Source organism: Erpetoichthys calabaricus, chromosome 14, assembly GCF_900747795.2.
Source record: "Erpetoichthys calabaricus chromosome 14, fErpCal1.3, whole genome shotgun sequence".
In the NCBI taxonomy this organism is placed as follows: Eukaryota; Metazoa; Chordata; class Cladistia; order Polypteriformes; family Polypteridae; genus Erpetoichthys; species Erpetoichthys calabaricus.
The window spans coordinates 30,863,240-30,886,750 of record NC_041407.2 but is presented as its reverse complement, the minus strand read 5'-3'; the positions used below and the strand labels follow the sequence as shown (position 1 = coordinate 30,886,750).

General features: G+C 38.0%; 1 protein-coding gene across 3 annotated transcripts in view; it reads left to right on the top strand.

The window, feature by feature from the left end:
• si:dkey-93h22.7 (uncharacterized) overlaps window positions 1–23,511 on the top strand; it is a 59,868-nt gene that overhangs the window by 23,462 nt on the left and 12,895 nt on the right. For all 3 annotated transcript variants that reach the window (XM_028819173.2, XM_051936254.1, XM_051936255.1), the window contains 3 exons: window positions 3,111–3,152; window positions 5,623–5,883; window positions 6,849–7,139. In XM_028819173.2, coding sequence (XP_028675006.1) covers window positions 3,111–3,152; window positions 5,623–5,883; window positions 6,849–7,139 — 594 coding nt within the window. The remainder of the gene's footprint in view (window positions 1–3,110; window positions 3,153–5,622; window positions 5,884–6,848; window positions 7,140–23,511) is intronic.

Sequence of the window (23,511 nt, the reverse complement as noted above, 5' to 3'; positions counted from 1 at the left end):
AGTGGTATAACCTTAGTTTTCAGTAAAACTAATTTTAGTATTAAAAGGTAAGAAAGCATAGTAGCATTAGATTGTTTAATGTACTAGTCAAACTGCAATATCTACCAAAGGCTAATTCAGTGCTAAGTCATTTCATGAAATGTACAATTTGGAAACAAAAATGTATATTGATAGATAGATAGATAGATAGATAGATAGATAGATAGATAGATAGATAGATAGATAGATAGATAGATAGATAGATAGATAGATAGATACTTTATTAATCCCAATGGGAAATTCACATTCTTCAGCAGCAGCATACTGATACAATAAATAATATTAAATTAAAGAATGATAATAATGCAGGTGAAAAACAGACAATAACTTTGTATAATGTTAAATGTTAACGTTTACCCCCCCCCCCCGGGTGGAATTGAAGAGTCGCATAGTTTGGGGTAGGAACGATCTCCTCAATCTGTCAGTGGAGCAGGACAGTGACAGCAGTCTGTCGCTGAAGCTGCTCTTCTGTCTGGAGATGACACTGTTTAGTGGATGCAGTGGATTCTCCATAATTGATAGGAGCCTGCTGAGCGCCCTTCGCTCTGCCAAAGATGTTAAACTGTCCAGCTCCATGCCAACAATAGAGCCTGCCTTCCTCACCAGTTTGTCCAGGCGTGAGGCGTCTTTCCTCTTAATGCTGCCTCCCCAGCACACCACTGCGTAGAAGAGGGCGCTCGCCACAACTGTTTAGGTAACTCTTTTCAACTGACAGGGTTTACTACAGCAGAGAAAGTGACCTAAAGTTTCAGCAGCTTGGATCACCTGTGATAGCTTGAATGTTAAAACAGTGCTTATGTTACAGATTTTCAGGTGTTCAACCTTAGGAAGTGGACACCAACATTTGGAAATCAGAGGGCTATACTGCATTACAAACAAATCTTGCCTTATGCAGTCACAGAAAGGGAGTGAGGGGAATCTTTTTAAAAATAAATAAGATGTTCTTAACAGGTATATCGAAGGTTGTGAACATGCTCCCTACTATTATCCCTACACTGCACAGTGTGAACATATTTTTTGCAGGCCTAAACCTCACCTTTATAACACTTGGACACTCGTAATGGTCCAAGCATGACTTATTGAAATACAGCTGTATACACAGATCGCTGGCTGTGGTCAGCTAAAGCCATATGACACTGTAAAGGACATATTGCATGTCAGAATAACCCTCAAAGTCAAACTGATAATGTTTTACATTTACATTTACATCATTTAGCAGACGCTCTTATCCAGAGCGACTTACAACAGTGTTTGTTAGTTTTCACATACCCCTTGGGGTCAGAGCGCAGGGTCAGCCATTGTACAGCGCCCCCTGGAGCAATTACAGGTTAAGGGCCTTGCTCAAGGGCCCAGCAGAGTAGGATCTCTTTTGGCAGTGACAGGGATTCGAACCGGCAACCTTCGGGATACCAGCGCAGATCCTTAGCCTCAGAGCCACCACTCCGCCTGTTTTGACAGATAGTAATGAATAGGGTCTAAATTTGGTCTGAAAAAAAACCAGAATGCAGTATTAATGCAGTATTTCAGTTCATTTAAAAAAAATATTATTGTGTACAATGGAAAAAGATTTCACATCATCATGACATCTCTCTATTATATAAAAAAAATCTTGGGATGAGACAAGACTTTTTCAGAGAGACGAGACGAGACTTTTCCAGAGAGATAATTTCAAGTCCTGCGAGAAGAGACTTTGTGCCAAGAGATGAATTGAAAACCTAACAGGTCCAAGCGGGGGAGGAAATAAAAGACAAACAGTAGAAGAAGAAAAGACAAAGAGTAGAAGACAAAGTAGAATGTTGTAAAGAGGTTCAAAAACGTTGGGGCGATACACATGCAGAGCAGGTTAGAGATTATGAAAGTACTAAAATTCAAAATTCTCAAAAAACTGATACTAAAGATCGCATTAGCCCTAACAAACGGAAGTCATTACTCTGTGAAATAACGGAACAGCGAAAAGAGATTGAATATATGGACATAGAGAGATTGTTTGGCTTTAAAGTTTAAGTAGGAGACTTGTAGATCGTCTAATTTGTGTTGCCATCAGAGAAAAATAGTGTTTCTTTCCAATAAAGAGACGTATCAGTGAGAAATAAAAGATTTGTTATTTGGTGAAAGTGAAATCCACAAACACTATAGGCAAAATATCAGAATCTACAATAATCTGTTCGTGTTTGCATCATTCAATGCTCAAAACATAGATTTACACGATTTAGGACCAAACGCTATGAGAATTTGTGGTCCCGCAACAATTAAAGCTGCTACAAGTTTAATTTCTAAGAAACCACAATTCGGTCAGGTTTATATTTATGATCACGGAGAAGTGATGCAACATAGAATCGAAAGAGTTAAATGATCGAACGTATTAGAAATTCTACAGCCAATAATGGATACAAATCCATACGTCCAAAAGTATCGCACTTCACACGAAATTTATCTGAAAAAAATGGACAAAGAAGTTTTCTTGGATTTCTATACGGATCTGAAAGATTAGGCTCGCATATATAAAAAAACATGACGAAATGTCAGCAATAATAGTTTCAAAAGACAGAGATATCAAAGACAGAGTTGATATTCGTGATTATCCAAAATCCCAGCACGATTCGTTGCAAGGGGCAGATCCGGGAAATGACTAGCGAGTAGGGCCCACACAGGGGTTGGCAAGTGAAGTGAGCAGGGGGCATAGCCCCCTAGTAACTCTTTAAAAAAAAACCTGTTTGTTAATTGTGTTTATATTATGGTAGAAGAGTGATCTGCAGTCATGTACAACACAACTTTACAAATAAATGTTGCTATAAAAAGTTGCAGGTAGTCCTGCACCCTTTACATAAAGCTGGGCTACAAAACAAGTGTAACTGGACTACCAGGTTTTCAAAGGTGGTATTCCAGCAGTGTGTCATATGCATTTACAAAAATGTAAGTGCACTTAGATGAAAAAGTATATGGCATAACTGTGGTAAACCAAGACCTCAACAGCTGAGTTATTGTGCTTAATGCAGTTCAGCATACTAACAGAACATGAATAAGCCTTAGATGGAATGCAAGTATTCTTAATGTTGTGTTTTTCTTTCAAGATACCCATGAACAGACAACTGTAGACTATGCTTCACGGATTGGTAAGTACATATAAATGGATATAAGGATGGCACAGTTATGGTAGATACCACATTTACCTCATACTGTTATCTCCACAGTTATTGTACTTCAGTCCAACAGACTAGCAGAATAACGATGAGGCATTTTTAAGAGAGTTCCAAACTTTCTAGGAATTTTTATTTTGACAATAACTTGTGCTGCTGTCTCAGCTTCAAAATTCAGAGTTCAGAAACTGATTTCAAAAGAAATTTCAAGTCACTTGTAGTCAATAAATGCAATAAATACTACTGTATACAAAACACAATTCCTTTGTCAGTAATTTTGCTTAGGTGTAGCTGTGATTTTCAATGTTTGCATTGTGTTTGTTTAAAAATATATTCTTAGCTTCGAACCAAGCTGCAAAGATCACATGTCTAAAAGTTTAAATTGAAATATACTGAGCCAGTTTCCCTTCCCTGGGTTAACAAGAGATGTGATGTATAAACCCTTACCTTCTATTGTGGTATGATTTTGCTTTGTTACTTCAAGATGCTATTTTTGACAACATAAGCTTTCCTCTATTAATCCATGCTAGTTATCAAAACATTACTTAAAATTGAATAGAAGGGTAGATGTATGGCAGTTATTTTAACCGAATAAAATATGGTGTGCTCTCATTTGGTGACACAAATAAAACTGTTGCTAAGTATCCTTTTCATAAATGACTGGAACAGCATTTACAACAGAATATTAATAAAGTGGGGTAATATTAGAAGCCCCATTTTTGATTGTTTAACATCAAGGATATAAAGACTTCTATCTACTATTGCATATAGAGGGTGTTTCAGACCCCAAAATTCAGACACAGCTGCAGCAGCAGACACCAGTTTTAGTCCAAAAGTATCTTTATTCAACACAAAACCATCTCTTTTAAGGTCCCAAAAGCACCACAAAAATAGAGTACAGGCCATGTTTTCTTCCTTCATCCTCCGTCTTCCTCATCAGGTGAGTGTTGTTCTCATGTGCTCCCACCTGATTGTCCTGGCTAAAGTGCAAGGGTTTCTCTTCAAGCTGGTCCTGTGGGCACTTCCTGGTCAGATGCAACCAGTACATGATATCAGAGCCTTCTACCTGGAGGTTCCTCCAGTGGCATCCAAGTACACCAACAGTGCTGCCCACTCAGAATATAACTCCCATGAGGCCCTGCAGGTATGTAAATGGGAGCTCAATAACAGGGATGCTGCCACCCAGCATGCTGTTGAAATTGTGATAATAATGACCATCACCCCCGAGTGACCTTAAACTCCTAAGAAATAACAGGCAGGATAAAGTTTAAATCATGTACCATTTATTCTCTTCAAAGAGGGAGCACTCCTGTCACATGATGCTGTAATTAGAAGCACACAGCATTCAGTAACAAGGTGCCCACCTTTTCTGCTAGATGAGGTCTTTTTTATACACAAGTAAAAGGTACAGAATTAGATCACTTACATCATACAAAGTTTCTTATCATCATTGGCTGCTTTCTGTTGCTAGCCGGGTACAGTAGGTTGCTTAGAAGTGCTTTTACATTATATAGTGAACTTTGCTAAATGTGCTTAATTACTTTATGATATAAAATTCCCAACTTCACAACTATTAAAATATCATAACAAGATAAATTAATTACCACAGAATGTATGGCCTTGGAAGCACTCTCTCTTCATCCTTATGTTATTTTGCATTACTCACTGGGAAAAAACTGCAGCCATCCCATCCCACTCATTCCACTAGTCAGGCCTGTGTCATTATAAAAATAACTATTCTGGGTTATTTTCTCTGCTGTCATATTGCCAATGAAGGCTAAATTATTTAAAAGGAACCAAGTGTTTGTGTATGAATGCATGTATCAGGGCAGGATATCTCTACAGAAACGTCTTCTGGAGTTTTGTGGACATTTGGTAATGTTTCATAAAAGACTTTCTTTTACATAGAAAATTATGAAGATAACTAATGGGCTAATGAAACAAAAACATTATATATGATTATATATAGTATTTAGTAGCCTGCTTCTGTCTTCAATGACTAGTATTTTTTAAATCTGTATAAGATTTTAGATCTGCCTTATAGTATGTGCTAAGTTTGATAGCTGTAATTTTATTACAATTTATTTTGTGGTGTGTTTTTGTCCTAGAAATACATAGTCAGCAACAGATTTTGTGACCATTCAGAGAGTAATCCTAATCCTCAAATTGAATCAATTTAAAAAAGTTCTACGTACACTCAAGAGATACCTTTGAAGTGACAGCTTGAGACAGGCTGTATATTTTAGATAGATTAATTGTATTAACTGGAGTATTTTTTAATTTCCCCTTGGGATTAATAAAGTATCTATCTATCTATCTATCTATCTATCTATCTATCTATCTATCTATCTATCTATCTATCTATCTATCTATCTATCTATCTATCTATCTATCTATCTATCGTTATGGACCCTTAACTGTATTATTGTTTCATTTTGTTCATCAGACATCTTTGGTCCGTCTATGGCTTTACTTGGCTCTATAATTGACTTCACTTGCAGTACAACAGGACATGCACAGGAAATTGAATACCATCTATTAAGGAAGGGTACTTTGCGGCCCATGGGAGAATACATCTCGACAAATAATGTTGCTGAATTTCCACTTGTGGTGAAAATAACATCTGATGGAGAGTACACATGTAAAGGAATATACAATTCAACAGGAAAAGTCCAACTGAGTCAACCCATCTACCTTGCTGTAATAGGTATGATCTACTTACTGTTTAAGATGTAACTCTGGCTTAGCTTCATCTTAATATAAAACAACCTACGTGTGTGAGCAATATGTTAACAGAGGCCCACATAGCAGTTACACCATTAACTTACCCTAACTCTCTAAAAGTAAATTACCTTACAGTCTAAAAAATAAGAGGAGTAGTGGATAGGCCAATTTAGGGATGATCCCTTTGAAATAAAATAAAAACAGAATGAAAACTGAAAATGTGAGTAACTAAGATTTTTACCTCTGTTGTACATATCTTTAACTATGTGAAATGGACAAAGGTTTTTTAGGCATGCCCACATTGTTCAGTTTTCAAAAGAAATAAGAATAAGAAGATGTGTACAACATATACATGAGTTCTTTAATAAACAAATAGTAACAATTTTGTATTACAGTATGTTTTTCACTCTGAATCCCTGTGTCAGATATTAAATCTTGTTTGAAGATCTTGTAATATACAGTATATTGTGTAAATATGTAATAATTCAGAAAAAAATCAGAGTGGGCAACTACTTTTTCACAGCTAAGTAAGAAAAATGACATGAAATGAGTGCATAACCAGTTGTATACACATAGTGTTATTCAAGTATGAAATTAATATAATATAAATTTGATTATGATTTATTTACTCATATTTATGTGATTTGGTTTAAATCATACTTATGATTATTGTTTTACTTTACTGCATATACTGTATGCATTGTATGTTGACAAATGATGAGGTATATCTATGTGTACATGTGTGAATGAATAAAACCTAAACTGTATTTTACTAAGCAAGATCACAGCATATGACTTTAGAGTCTTAGTGTCCATGTTTGCAAAGTTTTAAAACGGTCCTTGTTATGAAAAAGTCACACATTTGTTCCAAAACTGTAAAAATGTCTCTTCTTATAAACGTGAGCAAAAAATGATGGCAAAATTCATTGTGTCTCTCTCTCTTTGCAGTTCCTGTCAATAGTATTGCTATATATAATGATACTGACCTAGATGACTTATGGCAAGGAGAAACACTCACGATGCACTGTTATGAAGGAAATGCCACTTATGTCAAATTCAAATGGTATTTTAATAAGAAATTGTTGGAGCAATCAGAAGAAGTCATATTTCTCAATAATTCACTGATTATTAATAACGTGCAAGTGAGACATTCGGGGATGTATCATTGTCAGGCTTGCAATGAGTTCAACCAGACAAGTTTCACTTTTTCAAGTTCTGCACTCAATGTGACCGTGAAAGGTAAATGCCCGTCTTTTTGCTTATCTCCCTTGATTTATCCAATTGAATAATCATACATGAGAGTGTCATAAATATTAACTTAATCCCCAAATGTTACATGTGTTATCATTATATAGCATTTGGTGGGCACTGCACTTATGGCTGCTATTTGACTACAAAAATGAAAGAACTAAATAAATATTTGATCTGCCAGATTGTTCATATTTAAAAATATTCAGAGAGCGCCCTGTTCATCTTCCCATCTTCATGTTAGAAAATACCTGTCCTGCTATTCAAATTGTAGTTGCCAGAAGTCAACATCAAGGGTGCATACTTGACACAAAACGTTTATAATAAAAACAAAGGACATTTAGAAAGAGATGGGGCACAGGTTCCCTACCTGTATCCACAGCACCTGGACTTCCTCTGTCAGGGCAGCTACCAGCCTAGTCAGGACCACTTGTTCCAACATCTTCAAGTAGAACCCTGCGGACTACGCTACTGTAATAAAAACAAGGGACAGTTAGAAAGAGTTGGGGCTCCTCAAAGTCAAATGCTGTATATATGATGGCCAGAATTAAGGGAAGGAGGCAAAAAGTTTCAAAGGTCTTTTGGAGTGTAAGATCATTTACTGTGGCAAAGATGGCAGCACTGCCCCTTAAGAGGAAGCTAGACTAGAAGGGTCAGGGCCAGGAAACGACAACCCAGAAGTGGTGTCATGGGGACTGGTGGTTGTCTGATCTGTTGGAACAAAAAAGAGGGAAAGCATTAGGTAACACTGCCAGTCCTCGTCTTGGGGTATAATTGCAACTGGATGAGCCCTCAAGTTGTCTCCTAATCACAAGTATGTGACACTGTCCATTTGACCCAGCAGTAGTTCATAACCCAGGTGGGTGCAGAACACAACAACCAGGTTTAGTTGTACAAAGTGCATGTTTATTAAATAAAAGTCAGAATAATAAAGTTCAGTGCAGTTGCAAGTCAAAAGTCTGTAATAAGTATTCCATAATAAAATTTATGTGAAGGTAAAACAAACAATAAATACTTTGAAATACCAAATATTAAACATCCCAAGACATTAGGTTAGGCTCTGCAGCCAGTCACATGAGATTCTGTCTCTCTGTCTCCCCAGCACAATGCAGAACCATTCATAGACAGATAACAATATCCATATAATAAAATGTTTGTTTTCATTCAATCATATTTCTCACATATTACTGAAAGAGAATTTTAAAAATCAAATGATAATAAAAATAATAATTCATTACATTTATATAGCGCTTTTCTCATTTCTCAAATACATTGTTAGTAAAACAATAATCATCATTCAAGACATAGAACAGATCCTTGGCCAGTAAAAATGCTGGCATATCCTTTAAAAAAGTTGAGAGAAACAAATTCTTTTAACACATACAACATGAAGAGATGATGATATTTGAAGGGACAGTATTAATCAAATAGCTGTGTGAATCACCCTCACGTTTGGCATGAAAATTCTGGTTGTGCCATACCAGATTTTCATATGTATGTGCAGAATTCTTTAAAATGTCTAGGAACACTCAACTTCTGTAATCGGCTTCACAGTTATAACTCCACACTTGAGTGAGAGGAGACACGTTGGTCAACACCAGGAATGTGTTCATTTACTTCTGGCTTTAAGCTCTTTTGAGGAATCTCGACCATTATCTCTTAAACTGGACCGCATATGACTGCACTCCAAAGCCACACAAGCCCTACATACTCTACTCCTGCTGGTGCAACAAAACAGCCAGACATGAATATTAAGGGTCCCTTTAATGCAGTGCATGACTGGCATCAAAACGAAACCAAACTGGTCATCCCAGGTGTTTCGTAGGTTCTTCCAGCATCCGTAAAAGAGCAATAGAGATGCGTGTTTCAAGTCACAAAGCACTCATCTCTTTAATACAGTATAAAAATATTTAACTGATGATTTCTGCTCCTCTTTTGCTATTGTCTAGCAAAACATGCACGTTCACACACACCTGACTTCAATTTTGATTATACAATAGGATGTTTTATGCCTGGACTGTCTCGATTGACAACAGATCAATTTGATACCATCTGATAAAGTCATCTGACAGCTTAGAATATAATAGCTTTGTAGTGAAAAAGGGCAAATCAAAATAACATTGAAATAATACACAGATGGCACACACTGCCCCACTGAAACTGCACCCTGCACATCCAGTAGCTGTGCTAATGAGGCCAACAAACATTCAAAACTTGACTTCCTACATACTTTGTTATTTTTTGTCTGCATCATAATTCTGGGCTTTTTCGAAACAGGAGCATCATACTGCTGGCTATTTTTCCACAAAGTAGAAGAAGCGTGTGTAGGCTTCCTTGGTAGCTTTATGAAATTTAGTGTGATCCTTCTCAGATGTGGGTAAAAATCAAGATGCACTGTAATTGTTTATGATCGTTCAATTCCTGGCATTGATTTCTTTTTTTGCTTCAAATTACAGTGGTTACCTTTTGAAAGAGTAAATGGTATTGGATTTTAGTACTTCTTCTCTGGTGTGTGTTGCATTTGGCTCAACTGGGAAAAGCCTGGGCCAGAAGTACAAATGTGTGATTTAAAAAAAAGGAGAACCACAGACCACCCTTATATTAATATAGGCACCTTAAAGCTCCATCACTAAATTGGAAAGCTGTGCACACACACCAAAGGGTTTAGAACATTAGAAATATTTTGATGAGAACAGGTCATTCAGCCCAGCAAAGCTCACTAATTTTATCCATCTAATTTCTCCAAAATTATATCGAGTATTGAAGATTTCAGAAGTCCTACTGTCTACCACACTAATTTGTAATTTATGCCATTTGTCTATGGTTTTCCGCATGAAGAAAAGCTTTCTAATTTTTGTGTTGAATTTACCCTTAACAATCTTCCCAACTATGTGTCCCTATTTGACCTTATTTTAAAGTACCAATCTGGATCCACTGTACTAACTCCTTTTTTTAATTTAAAAACTTCAATCATGTCACCTTTTAACCTCCCGTTTGGTTCAGCTCCTTTAATCTTCCCTCACAGATAGAGAATCAGACTAGTCACTTTTCTCTTGGCTTTTCCTAGAGCTTTTTTGTAACATCCATCCATCCATCCATTTTGTAACATGGAGACCAAAAATTGTACAAAGTACTCCATATAAATTCACATCATTATATTATTGTAGTATTACTTTTAGTTATATGCATTGTAATAAGTAAAGAAAGCCCGTGACAACTTCACGAAGGTTTGGGGAGTAGCTCCATATAATGTCCAGCCCAAGGACACAATAATATGCATAACATCAAAACAAAAACCATTTGACAAAAAAAACAGAGGTTGATATGGGGCTATTTATACAAAAGAAAATCAGGAAGTGACGTCATCAAGTCGGTGTCAGACTCAGGAAGCGGTGAGTCATTATTTTCCTTCGTAGGTTCTGTTGGTAGAGAGAGATATGTTAGTGTCATGATTCACCCCTTCGTCCCTTGTGTTTTCACTCACCTTAGGGCTTGTTGGCTGTCTCCTAAACACACGTGTGTGTGACAGCATATTTTTATTTATTGTGGTGGGGTTAAGACATGTGAGGAACCCTAGGTGCTCTTCATTGGGTTTTTTTTCTAGTACTTCTATGTCTTTTTATAACCTAAAGACCAAAACTGTATACAGTATTCCTGGTGCCTTCTCACCTCACCAGTGGTTTGTAAACCTTAAGCATAACCTCCTATGACTTGCACTCTACACATCATGCTATATAACCTAACATTCTGGTATACATCTTAATGGCTTCTGAGCCAATGTCTGGATGTACATAGTGACAAGTTCACTATGACTGCTGGGCCCTACTTGTATAGGGTACTTTCAAATTTCAGACCTCACATTGTGTTTTCATATCTGAATATCTTTACTTATATTAATTTTTTCTGCCCAATGCCTGTATTCTGTCCAGATCTGTCTGTAATGATTCAGCTGATTTTAGATAATCTGCCATTGCTCCTAGCTTGGTATCATCAGCAAATTTAGTTAATGTGGTATTTATATTTCTATCCATTTATAAAAGTTAAAAAGAACATGTGACCCCAGCACTGACCCCTGATGGACACCACTATTACCAACACCTAATTCTGATAAGTTTCCTTGCACCATATAACCATTTGCTTCCTGGTTTTTACCCAAATTTTGTAAACATCTATACACTATGCCCTGAATTAACACTTCTTTCAGTTTGATGTCCAGCCTCTCACGTGGGACCTTATCAAATTCCTTGTGAGAATTAAGATAAATAATATCTTTGATATCCCAGGATGCTCTGTGCCACTGCATTTAAAACAACACTTTTAAATATTTCTTTGATGTTCAGCTTTAAAGAGTTTGTTGGGGTTTTTTTGGCATTTGGTAAACTTTATTTATTCCTGAACGGAAATTGTCTATGTGTTTGACCTTTCAGGGTCCAGAGCACAGGGTCAGTCATTGTACAGCACCCCTGGAGCAATTTTCAAGGGCCTGACAGAGTAGGATCCCTTCTGGAAGTAACAGGATTTGAACCTTTCTGATATTAGTACAGATCCTTAGCCTCAGAGCCACCACTTTTTTGTAATCTTTGGTAATGATTGTTTTATTGAAGTTGGAGTTTGCCCATCTCCTCCAACTGATGCTGCCTAATATATGCATCCCGGTATCGGGACAAAAGGAGGAAGGTTTAATTTGAATATTGCCATTTGCACCTGTATGTACAACACTACCAGTATAAAGAAAAAGAGTAAAAGTGTTTTTCTTGACAAAAGAGTGTGTTTGTCACAGTATGTTTATTTAGTAACAATCCTGTTTTGTTACATGTTCATAATGGGTCGTCATAAAGTGCAATTGATTGGCTATGTTCAAAATCCACAGCTAAAAGAGGCCAATTACAATAGAACTACATGCAAAAATGTTGAGGGTTGTAGGTCATGATTGGGACATGCAAAGAATTTTAGTAAAGGATGTTTTGGCCATGTAGTTCTCTCTGTCTTAGTAAATGGATGCATCTCAGCATATCATGTTGTAAAGGTCCAGTGTATTGTTCAAGAACTGATTATGTTCAGTACAAGCACCTGCTTTAAATCTAGTCTGCAGTGACTTTGTTACTGCTGTACATTTACCGTAGATACCAGTGCAGAGGAAGATGCAGAGGAAAACTCTATGTGTGGTGGTAACAGTAACACTCTTTAGGAAAAAAAGATGGTACTATATATCACTGGCCACATTTAGAAGACCTGTTCTGTCTCAAGAACATAAGCCAATTCAGCTTCACTACGCTGTGTAAACTGTAACCCAGTCACTTGGATATAAGAACCTTTCCTTTTATTTGCAAGAACCCATGCGAGTTAGGGTGTGGTGCACAATCACAAGAATTTTACTGTAGCTTGTTTATCTGTGTTCAGCTGTACTTTTTATAAATAACATGTTAACTGTGGTTTGAGTTTTTATTTTAAATTTGGCTCTATATACTGGGTTATATGCAGTTTGCGAATGCCTAATGCCAACATGATTCAAAAGCCTTTTGTTTGTAAACTTTTCACTTCACTGATGTCTTTCCTGTATCAAAGTATATTTTATGGATAACTACAGACTACATTGTCAGCTGATATTTAAAGATAATTTTGATTACTTGCTTGCTATGCATTCATTGTCACAATGACATTTTTTGCATGTTTTTGTATTTAAAATATTCAGTACATTTTGCTTCAGTATTATAATAGACTGACATGAACGTGGTCAACTGCTTGTTAATAACAATGTAAATAATTACTTTAGTATTGATTTCAAATTGTAATTAGTATACAGTAGTGCACTTCTAGCTTTGAAACTTTATTGACTTCTTTTTGTATATTTAAACCTCAATCCAGTGAGGGAGAGTATTGGACTCTTTGCAGTTGATGAGGGGCCACTTTTCTGGAAGTACACAATAATAACTACAGTTTGAAACTGTCAAGGCTGCTATACTGTTTATTTGGATTTTGATTTGAAAATAAAGTTATTTTCATATACAGTGGTGTGAAAAACTATTTACCCCCTTCCTGATTTCTTATTCTTTTGCATGTTTGTCACACAAAATGTTTCTGATCATCAAACACATTTAACCATTAGTCAAATATAACACAAGTAAACACAAAATGCAGTTTTTAAATGATGGTGTTTATTATTTAGGGAGAAAAAAAATCCAAACCTACATGGCCCTGTGTGAAAAAGTAATTGCCCCCTTGTTAAACAATAACCTAACTGTGGTGTATCACACCTGAGTTCAATTTCCGTAGCCACCCCCAGGCCTGATTACTGCCACACCTGTTTCAATCAAGAAATCACTTAAATAGGAGCTGCCTGACACAGAGAAGTAGACCAAAAGCACCTCAAAAGCTAGACATCATGCCAAGATCCAAAGAAATTCAGGAACAAATGAGAACAGAAGTAATTGAGATCTATCAGTCTGGTAAAGGTTATAAAGCCATTTCTAAAGCTTTGGGACTCCAGCGAACCACAGTGAGAGCCATTATCCACAAATGGCAAAAACATGGAACAGTGGTGAACCTTCCCAGGAGTGGCCGGCCAACCAAAATTACCCCAAGAGCGCAGAGACGACTCATCCGAGAGGTCACAAAAGACCCCAGGACAACGTCTAAAGAACTGCAGGCCTCACTTGCCTCAATTAAGGTCAGTGTTCACGACTCCACCATAAGAAAGAGACTGGGCAAAAACGGCCTGCATGGCAGATTTCCAAGACGCAAACCACTGTTAAGCAAAAAGAACATTAGGGCTCGTCTCAATTTTGCTAAGAAACATCTCAATGATTGCCAGGACTTTTGGGAAAATACCTTGTGGACTGATGAGTCAAAAGTTGAACTTTTTGGAAGACAAATGTCCCGTTACATCTGGCGTAAAAGGAACACAGCATTTCAGAAAAAGAACATCATACCAACAGTAAAATATGGTGGTGGTAGTGTGATGGTCTGGGGTTGTTTTGCTGCTTCAGGACCTGGAAGGCTTGCTGTGATAGATGGAATCATGAATTCTACTGTCTACCAAAAAAATCCTGAAGGAGAATGTCCGGCCATCTGTTCGTCAACTCAAGCTGAAGCGATCTTGGGTGCTGCAACAGGACAATGACCCAAAACACACCAGCAAATCCACCTCTGAATGGCTGAAGAAAAACAAAATGAAGACTTTGGAGTGGCCTAGTCAAAGTCCTGACCTGAATCCAATTGAGGTGCTATGGCATGACCTTAAAAAGGCGGTTCATGCTAGAAAACCCTCAAATAAAGCTGAATTACAACAATTTTGCAAAGATGAGTGGGCCAAAATTCCTCCAGAGCGCTGTAAAAGACTCATTGCAAGTTATCGCAAACGCTTGATTGCAGTTATTGCTGCTAAGGGTGGCCCAACCAGTTATTAGGTTCAGGGGGCAATTACTTTTTCACACAGGGCCATGTAGGTTTGGATTTTTTTTTCTCCCTAAATAATAAAAACCACCATTTACAAACTGCATTTTGTGTTTACTTGTGTTATATTTGACTAATGGTTAAATGTGTTTGATGATCAGAAACATTTTGTGTGACAAACATGCAAAAGAATAAGAAATCAGGAAGGGGGCAAATAGTTTTTCACACAACTGTATTCAAATCCAGTAGAAAGCACAAACAAAGTAATGACACTGGATTCTTCTGTCTATGTGCCTTATGTTTACACTTTTGGCATTTAATCAGTACATTTTTAACATTTTAATAGTGTAGTTTTGCATGTAATATTTTCCACTGGCTTTAGGAACATAAAAACATTTTGTCTGTATCTTTTATTGAATTTATTAAAAGCATGTAACATTCCATACAATCAAGTCAAACTTAACAAAACTAAATTCAATTTAACCCCAACCCATGAGAAAGAGAGGAAGGCCAACAGCCAGAATAAAACTTTGAGAGTAGTAAAGAGAGAAAGGAGTCCTTCTCCCCAATATAAACGCTTATTCTGAAACGTTACTGATTAGATCTTACCAGCTTTTAAAAATGTTTTGAACGGATTCTCTAAGTTGGAATTTGATTTTTTCCAATTTCAAATAGTATATAACATCAGTTACCCACTGACTTAAAAGAGGTGAGTTAGGATTCTACCAGTTGAGCAAGATAAGTCTAAGTGCTAATAGTGAAGTAAAGGTAATTATAGTTTTTTTTTATTTAAATAAAGATCATAGCAACTTCATAGAATTCATATTTTAATTATCATTGCAGCTCTAGCAATAAAAATGGATGGTGCTTTGTGATTGACAATGGACTCCTTTTACTAGGAGTATACAAAATTAATTACAAGTTGAAATCAATCAGGTTACTATGTGCTTTGTTTAGATATTCTTACAATTTTTGTGTTTGTATTTCATAGACATGTAAAGACTAAATTTGTTTGAAATTTAATAATCATATAAGGTACAGTGCACTATTCCTGTGTTAAGTGTTCAGTATATATGTCCAATTTATCTCACTCACAACATTAAAACCAGCTGCCTAATATTGTGTAGGTTCTCCTTGTGCCACCAAACAGCTCTGATCCATTGAGGCATCCTATGTCCTTTGGTATTTGGCACCAAGATGTTAGCAGCAGATTCATTAATTCCTATAAGTTGCAAGGTGGGGCCTCCATAGATCAGACTTGTTTTTCCAGTACATCCCACAGATGCTTGATTTGATTCAGGTCTGGGGAATTTGGAGGCCAACTCAACACCTTGAACTCTTTATCATGTTCCTCAGACCATTCATGAACAATTTATGCAGTGTGGTTGGGCACATATGGATGTGGTGAGAGAGGACATGAAAGTGGTGGATGTAACAGAACAAGATGCAGAGGACAGAAAGATATGGAAAAAAATGATCTGCTGTGACAACCCCTAATGGGAGCAGCTGAAATAAGAAGAAGTTGCAAGTATATTACCCTGAAGATAAGTGGGGCTGGACAGGTGATTGACAGTGAAATGTAACACAGTTACACTGAGCTCTGCATTCCATGAACACCTGAAACAATTTATTTTACACCTTATAAGCTGGGAAGGATGAAGGCAGCAGGCAGAAACTCTCAGAGCATTGGATAGAAGATAAGGGGGATTATGGAGATAGACATGTCAAGTGACTCTAGGAGATGGTAAGGAAGATTATAGCAGTGCAGGATTAATAGATGCTAGTTTTAGTATAACTTCCTTTATGAGGCATTGCCCATGGCCATAACAGCAGGAAAGTGATCCTTCTTAAAGTACCCCTGTGGATCATTCATTATTAAATACATATGCCCATTATCGGGTGTGACTTTCATTTGGTGTGGCTCTGAGGCTAGGGCTCTACACTGGCAATCAGAGGGTTGCCGGTTCGAATCCCGTAAATGCTAATAGGGACTCTGCTCTGTTGGGCCCTTGAGCAAGGCCCTTAACCTGCAATTGTGCTTTGAGTAGTAAGAAAAGCGCTATATAAATGCAAAGAATTATTATTATTATTGTTGGTGTGCATGTCTTGGTCTGTCCATCTCAGTGCTCGTTACGATATTATTCATGCTGCCGCAAAGTGCCAACAATTACGTGCAGCTTAGCACAATATCTTACCTTATGTTTTTCTTCTTCTTTTACTTTGAATACTATTATCATTAATGTGGTGAAGCCTTAGTGTTAGTATCAGAAAACTGCAAAACATTATCATGAGTGTTAATTTACGGCAAAGGGGATGGTAAAATCGTGATGATATTCATTCTCAGACCTGACCTCTTACTCCTCGCTGGGACTGGAGGTAAGGTGCCTTGCAACTTCTTAAGTCCTACTGTGAGGTAGTACACATTCTTATCATAATAAGACTTTTAATGCAATTCCTAGGAGTAATTCTGAGACACTTGATAAATACTGGCCCTGGGAACCTAGGACAACTAGCCACCAACCCCCTCCTGGGCATTCTCTAGCAGAGTCTGCTGGGCGGTCTAATCTGATGAAATAATCTTTCCATCCGATACTTCCAATGCTCTCTGAATCTGAGATGACTTTTTCATGGACAGGAGTGAGAAGTTAAGCAAAATGACACCTTTTACTGGCTAACTAGAAAGATTACAATATGGAAGCTTTCAAGGCAACTCAGGCCTCCTCTTCAGGCAAGAAACTGGAGTTCTCTGTGCTTATATAGACACCAGGACAGATACAGCATTGGAAAACATTTAGGTGAGACATCTTAGATATAAAAAATTAATAGACCGTTTCAGGCTAAGATTCATTTAGCAAGACAGGAGAACAATGCATAGTCAAGGTCTTTTAAGAAGATTACTGTCCAGCAAAGTCTTTTGAAGTTTCTGATGAGTGTTTCAAAACAAAGTTGATCTGTAGTCTGGTTGTCTGGGACAGTCCGAGAGATTTAAACAATTCTCATATCCAGCCATAAAACTCTTGTCTCTATTTAAACCATGTTGTAATGTGTTAAATTTTAGCACGAGTTTAATTTCTCATTCTTTTCTCTCTTGCTGTGTTCTTTAAAGTCCCTCTCACAGTGTCCATGGCTGTTGAAGTGGGCTGCTACAGGAACATCTCTGTTGCCATGTTTAATGTGGAACCTGTGTAAGTTCATTCTTTGGCTGAGTGTTTGTCCAGTTTCTCCCACATAGAGGGCAGTGTCTGGACATTTCATACAGAGAATTAGGTAGACCATATTAGATGATCTGTAGGAAAAAGATCTCCTTATGCGATGCTCTAGTCGGCAGTGTGGTATAACTACACAATCTGTATCATAAATGTAAGGACATGTTTTACATCTTTTCTGTAGGCAGGGAGATGTGCCATTTTCTGTTGCTTCACGTAGGGAGCTTTGGACAATTAGTTGCTGCAGGTTTGGTGGTTGTCTGTATGCCAGGAGGGGAGGTTCTGAAAAACAGCTAGCGTTGACCGACCTGGGTGGGCTAAACTTACAAGGAGGGTGGTATTTATTCGCATTCTTGCCAAATCAGGCATGGTAAAAACACAGATTAGTTGTCAGGATTGTGGCAGGAGGAGGAAGAGCAGTGCAAGCTGCAGGCTTGCTAATAGGCCTGACAAGGGTTGCAGGAGAAAGATAGCTCTGCAAAGCAGAGTGAAGGGTGTCAGCCATGTTGGCTAACTTTTGGTAGTCAACAACAGACACACTGGCCAGGGCAGTGAGCATTTTTTCTGGCATTTGGTGCAGAAACAGTTCTCTAAATATAAAACAAGGCTTATGGGCGCCTAGAAAAGCTAACATGTGGTCCATCAATGTGGAGTGTTTTGCATCTCAGAGGTCTGGCAATGATAGCACTCTGTAAGGCCATATTTTCACTTAAAGGTATGCCTTTAAGGTTACATACTTGTCCATGTCCAGAGGATTTTCAAGGATACTCACCACCCTGGATACCATGGAGCCGCTGAGAGCTGCAGCAACGTAGTAGTACCTTGTGTCTTCTGCCGAAATGTCCTACAACGCAAACTGTGCCTCTGCTTGGGTGAACCATGCTGTGCCTTGCTGTTCCAAAACAGTGTTGGCAGGCATGTTTAATGTAACTCTGGAATCATCCAAGAAGTCACCACTGTAGTGCCCTGCAAGGGAAGAAAACACGCCAGATAACCCACCGCAGGACACACACACCCACACACCAAGCACACTAGGGCCAATTTGGAATCTCCAATCCACCTAACCTGCATGTCTTTGAACTATGGGAGGAAACCGGAGTACCCGGAGGAAACCCACGCAGACACGGGGAGAACATGCAAACTCCACGCAAGGAGGACCCAGAAAGCGAACCTGATTCTCCTAACTGCGAGGCAGCAGCACTACCCACTGCACCACCGTGCCGCCCATCATTATTAGTATAACATGGAAAACGTTTCTGCTTTAGGTACTGTATGTGTTCAGCATTTCTTGCCTTGCATTTCGTGTCATTCTACACTTACAACAACAGCAACAACAACATTTATTTATATAGCACATTTTCATACAAAAAGTAGCTCAAAGTGCTTTACATAATGAAGAAAAGAAAAATGAAAGACAAAATAAGAAATTAAAAAAAGGCAACATTAGTTAACATAGAAAAGGAGTAAGGTCCAATGGCCAGGGTGGACAGAAAAAACAAAAAAAAACTCCAGAAAGCTGAAGAAGAAAATAAAATCTGCAGGGGTTCCAGGCCACGAGACCGCCCAGTCCCCTCTGGGCATTCTACCTAACATAAATGAAATAGTCCCCTTTGTAGTTAGGGTTCTCACGGAGTCACTTGATGCTGATGGTCATACAGACTTCTGGCTTTTAATCCATCCATCATTTTTGGAACATCATGGTACTTAGAGTAGATGGTGGTGGCGCAAGCCACCACCAAAAGGACACTGGAAAAGGACACAGAAGAGAGAGTAGGGGTTAGTACAGATTTTAGAGCCACCATGAATAGTTATTATAATGAATTGGATATACAGAGTATCAGGATTAAATTACAGTGAAGTTATGAGAAGGCCATGTTAAAGTAATGTGTTTTTAGCAGTTTTTTAAAGTGCTCCACTGTATTAGCCTGGCGAATTCCTACTGGTAAGCTATTCCAGATTTTAGGTGCATAACAGCAGAAGGCCGCCTCACCACTTCTTTTAAGTTTTGCTCTTGGAATTCTAAGGAGACACTCATTTGAGGATCTGAGGTTGCGATTTGGAATATAAGACGTCAGACATTCCAATATATAGGATGGGGCGAGGTTATTTAAGGCTTTATAAACCATAAGCAAAATTTTAAAGTCAATCCTGAATGTAACCAGTGTAGTGACATCAAAACTGGAGAGATGTGCTCGGATTTTCTTTTCCTAGTTAGGATTCTAGCAGCTGCATTCTGCACTAGCTGCAAACGATTTATGTCTTTTTTGGGTAGTCCTGAAAGGAGTGCGTTACAGTAATCTAGTCGACTGAAAACAAACGCATGAACTAATTTCTCAGCATCTTTCAATGATATAAGAGGTCTAACTTTTGCTATGTTTCTTCAGTGAAAAAATGCTGTTTTAGTGATCTGATTAATATGCGATTTAAAATTTAGATTACAGTCAACAGTTACCCCTAATCTTTTTACCTCCGTTTTGACTTTTAATCCTAATGCTTCCAGTTTATTTCTAATAGCCTCATTGTATCCATTATTGCCAATCACTAAGATTTCAGTTTTCTCTTTATTTAACTTGAGAAAGTTACTATTCATCCATTCTGAAATACAAGTCAGGCATTGTGTTAGTGAATCAAGAGATTTGGGGTCATCAGGTGCAATTGATAAATACAGCTGTGTGTCATCAGCATAGCTGTGGTAGCTCACGTTGTACCCTGAGATAATCTGACCTAATGGAAGCATGTAGATTGAGAAGAGCAGTGGACCCAGGATAGAGCCTTGTGGAACACCATATAGGATATCATGTGTCTTTGAGTTGTAATTACCACAACTAACAAAGAATTTTCTCCCTGCCAGGTAGGATTCAAACCAATTTAAGACCCTGCCAGAGAGGCCCACCCACTGACTAAGGCGATTTTTAAGAATATTATGATCAATGGTGTCAAATGCAGCACTCAGATCTAAGAGGATGAGAACAGATAAATGGCCTCTGTCTGCATTTACCCGCAAATCATTTACTACTTTAACAAGTGCAGTTTCTGTGCTGTGATTTGTTCTAAAACCTGACTGAAATTTATCAAGAATAGCATGTTTATTAAGGTGCTCATTTAACTGCATAATGACTGCCTTCTCTAGAATTTTACTTAAGAAAGGCAGGTTAGAGATGGGTCTAAAATTTTCAAGAGCAGAGGGGTCAAGATTATTTTTCTTAAGTAGGGGTTTAACTACAGCAGTCTTAAAGACAGTCTGGGAAGACCCCCGTATCTATGTCAAGAACATTATCAATTAGCACGCCTGTTACTTCTTTGAAAAAATTTGTTGTTATTGGGTCAAGGATGCAGGTGGAGGGTTTCATTTGAGAAATTATTTTATGTAAATCAGGTAAATCTATCCAAGTGAAAGAGTTCAATTTGTTCATTAATTTTTTTGATTAAAAAAATACAGCGATAGCCTCACAGGTTTTACTTGAAGTACTTAGGATGCATTCCTTTGAGTTACTTGGGTTTAACAGACGATCAATCGTAGAGAATAAAACTCTGGGATTACAGTAATCCCTCGCTATATCGCGCTTCGCCTTTCACGGCTTCACTCTATCGCGAATTATATATGTAAGCATATTTAAATATATATCGCGGATTTTTTCGCTGCTTCGCGGGTTTCTGAGGACAATGGGTCTTTTAATTTCTGGTACATGCTTCCTCAGTTGGTTTGCCCAGTTGATTTCATACAAGGGACGCTATTGGCAGATGGCTGAGAAGCTACCCAGCTTTCTTTTCTCTCTCTCTTGCGCACTTTCTCTGATCCTGACGTAGGAGGATTGAGCAGGGGGGCTGTTCGCACACCTAGACGATACGGACACTTGTCTAAAAATGCTGAAAGATTATCTTCACATTGCTATCTTTTGTGCAGCTGCTTCCTGAAACGACATGCTGCACGGTGCTTCGCATACTTGAAAGATCGAAGGGCACGTATTGATTTTTTTATCTGTCTCTCTCTCTCTCTCTCTCTCTCTCTCTCTCTCTCTCTCTCTCTCTCTCTCTCTCTCTCTCTCTCTCTCTCCCTGCTCCTGATGAGGGGGTGTGAGCTGCCACCTTCAACAGCTTTGTGCCGCGGTGCTTCGCATACTTAAAAGAAAACAGCCCTATTGATTTGTTTGCTTTCCTGTGTCTTTCTGACAGACTCTGCTCCTGACGCGCACTCCTTTGAAGAGGAAAATATGTTTGCATTCTTTTAATTGTGAGACGGAACTGTCATCTGTGTCTTGTCATGGAGCACAGTTTAAACTTTTGAAAGAGAGACAAATGTTTGTTTGCAGTGTTTGAATAACGTTCCTGTCTCTCTACAACCTCCTGTGTTTCTGCGCAAATCTGTGACCCAAGCATGACAATATAAAAATAACCATATAAACATATGGTTTCTACTTCGCGGATTTTCTTATTTCGTGGGTGCCTCTGGAACGCAACCCCCGCAATGGAGGAGGGATTACTGTACTAGCATTGTTATTTATAATCTTAGAGAAATAGCAGCACCTCTCAAGACGGACTGTGTTATTGTATTCTGTTATTTTAACTTTTAATATTTCATAGTGGATAGTTAGTTTAGTCTTCCTCCATTTACGCTCAGCTCTACGGCATGCTCTCTTTAAATCAGACACTCTTTGGGTCTTCCATGGTATAACAATGCTAGAAGATTTTTTAACTGTCTTTTCAGGTGCAACTATGTCAACAGCAGCTCTCACCTTAGTATTAAATCTTTCCACCTTATTATTTACATTATCCTCGCTGTTATAGTTGGCACTATAAACGGACTGATTGCTTAGAATGTTTGTAAGTTATAAAGCTGCTGATGAGTCAAAGAAGCGTTTTTTAACAATATGCTTCTCATGAGTGTTTTCTATCATTATTTCTATGTTAAAAAGTAGGACAAAATGGCCTGATAGACCCGTATCAATGACCTGCTTTATATCAACTTTTAGTCCTTTAGTAATCACTAAGTCTAACGTATGACCTGCTTTATGTGTAGGCTGATTAACGAGCTGTCTCAAAGTCCAGGAGGTTCATAAATCTTTTACTTTTTGGTCACACTGATTATCTATATGAAAATTAAAGTCGCCGACTATTAAGAGTGTGTCATAGTTCGTAATTAAAATTGACATTAAGTCAGAGAATTCCTCAAAAAAAGACGCGTTGAATTTTGAAGGTCTATACACGGATAATACTAGAACGTGAGAATCTCCATGGATAACAACGGCGAGATATTCAAAGGACTTGAATTTACCAAAACTGACATCTTTACATTTTACATAGATCTTTGTAGACACAGAACACACATGAAATGTATGTATTCCAAATGATGATATATTATTTACCCAATATAAATCCAGGCACCTCACACCACAATAAAGTGATTTGAGCTGGGAAAAGTTTGCGACTGATTTCAGCACCGTCATTGGAGGGGTGGTGCGGGTGCGCGATAGCAGGATGCTTGCTGCTTGTGCTGATCGACACATTTGCAAAACAAAAGACGCTGATGAGGAGAGGTGTGAAGGAATTTAAGGTGGCCCAGGATTACTTGTTTTTTTGTAGGCTTCAGTGAATCATTTGAATCGAATGAGAACATGAGGGCAATATTAAGAAGGATATTAGTAAGTTTAAAAGACAGTTGGAGAGGAATACAGCAGATAAGGAGAAAGATAACCCGAAAAGATTCTTTCAGTATTTTTGTAGTAAAAGAACAGTCAAGGAGGAGGTGAAGTGCATCAGGAATAGTA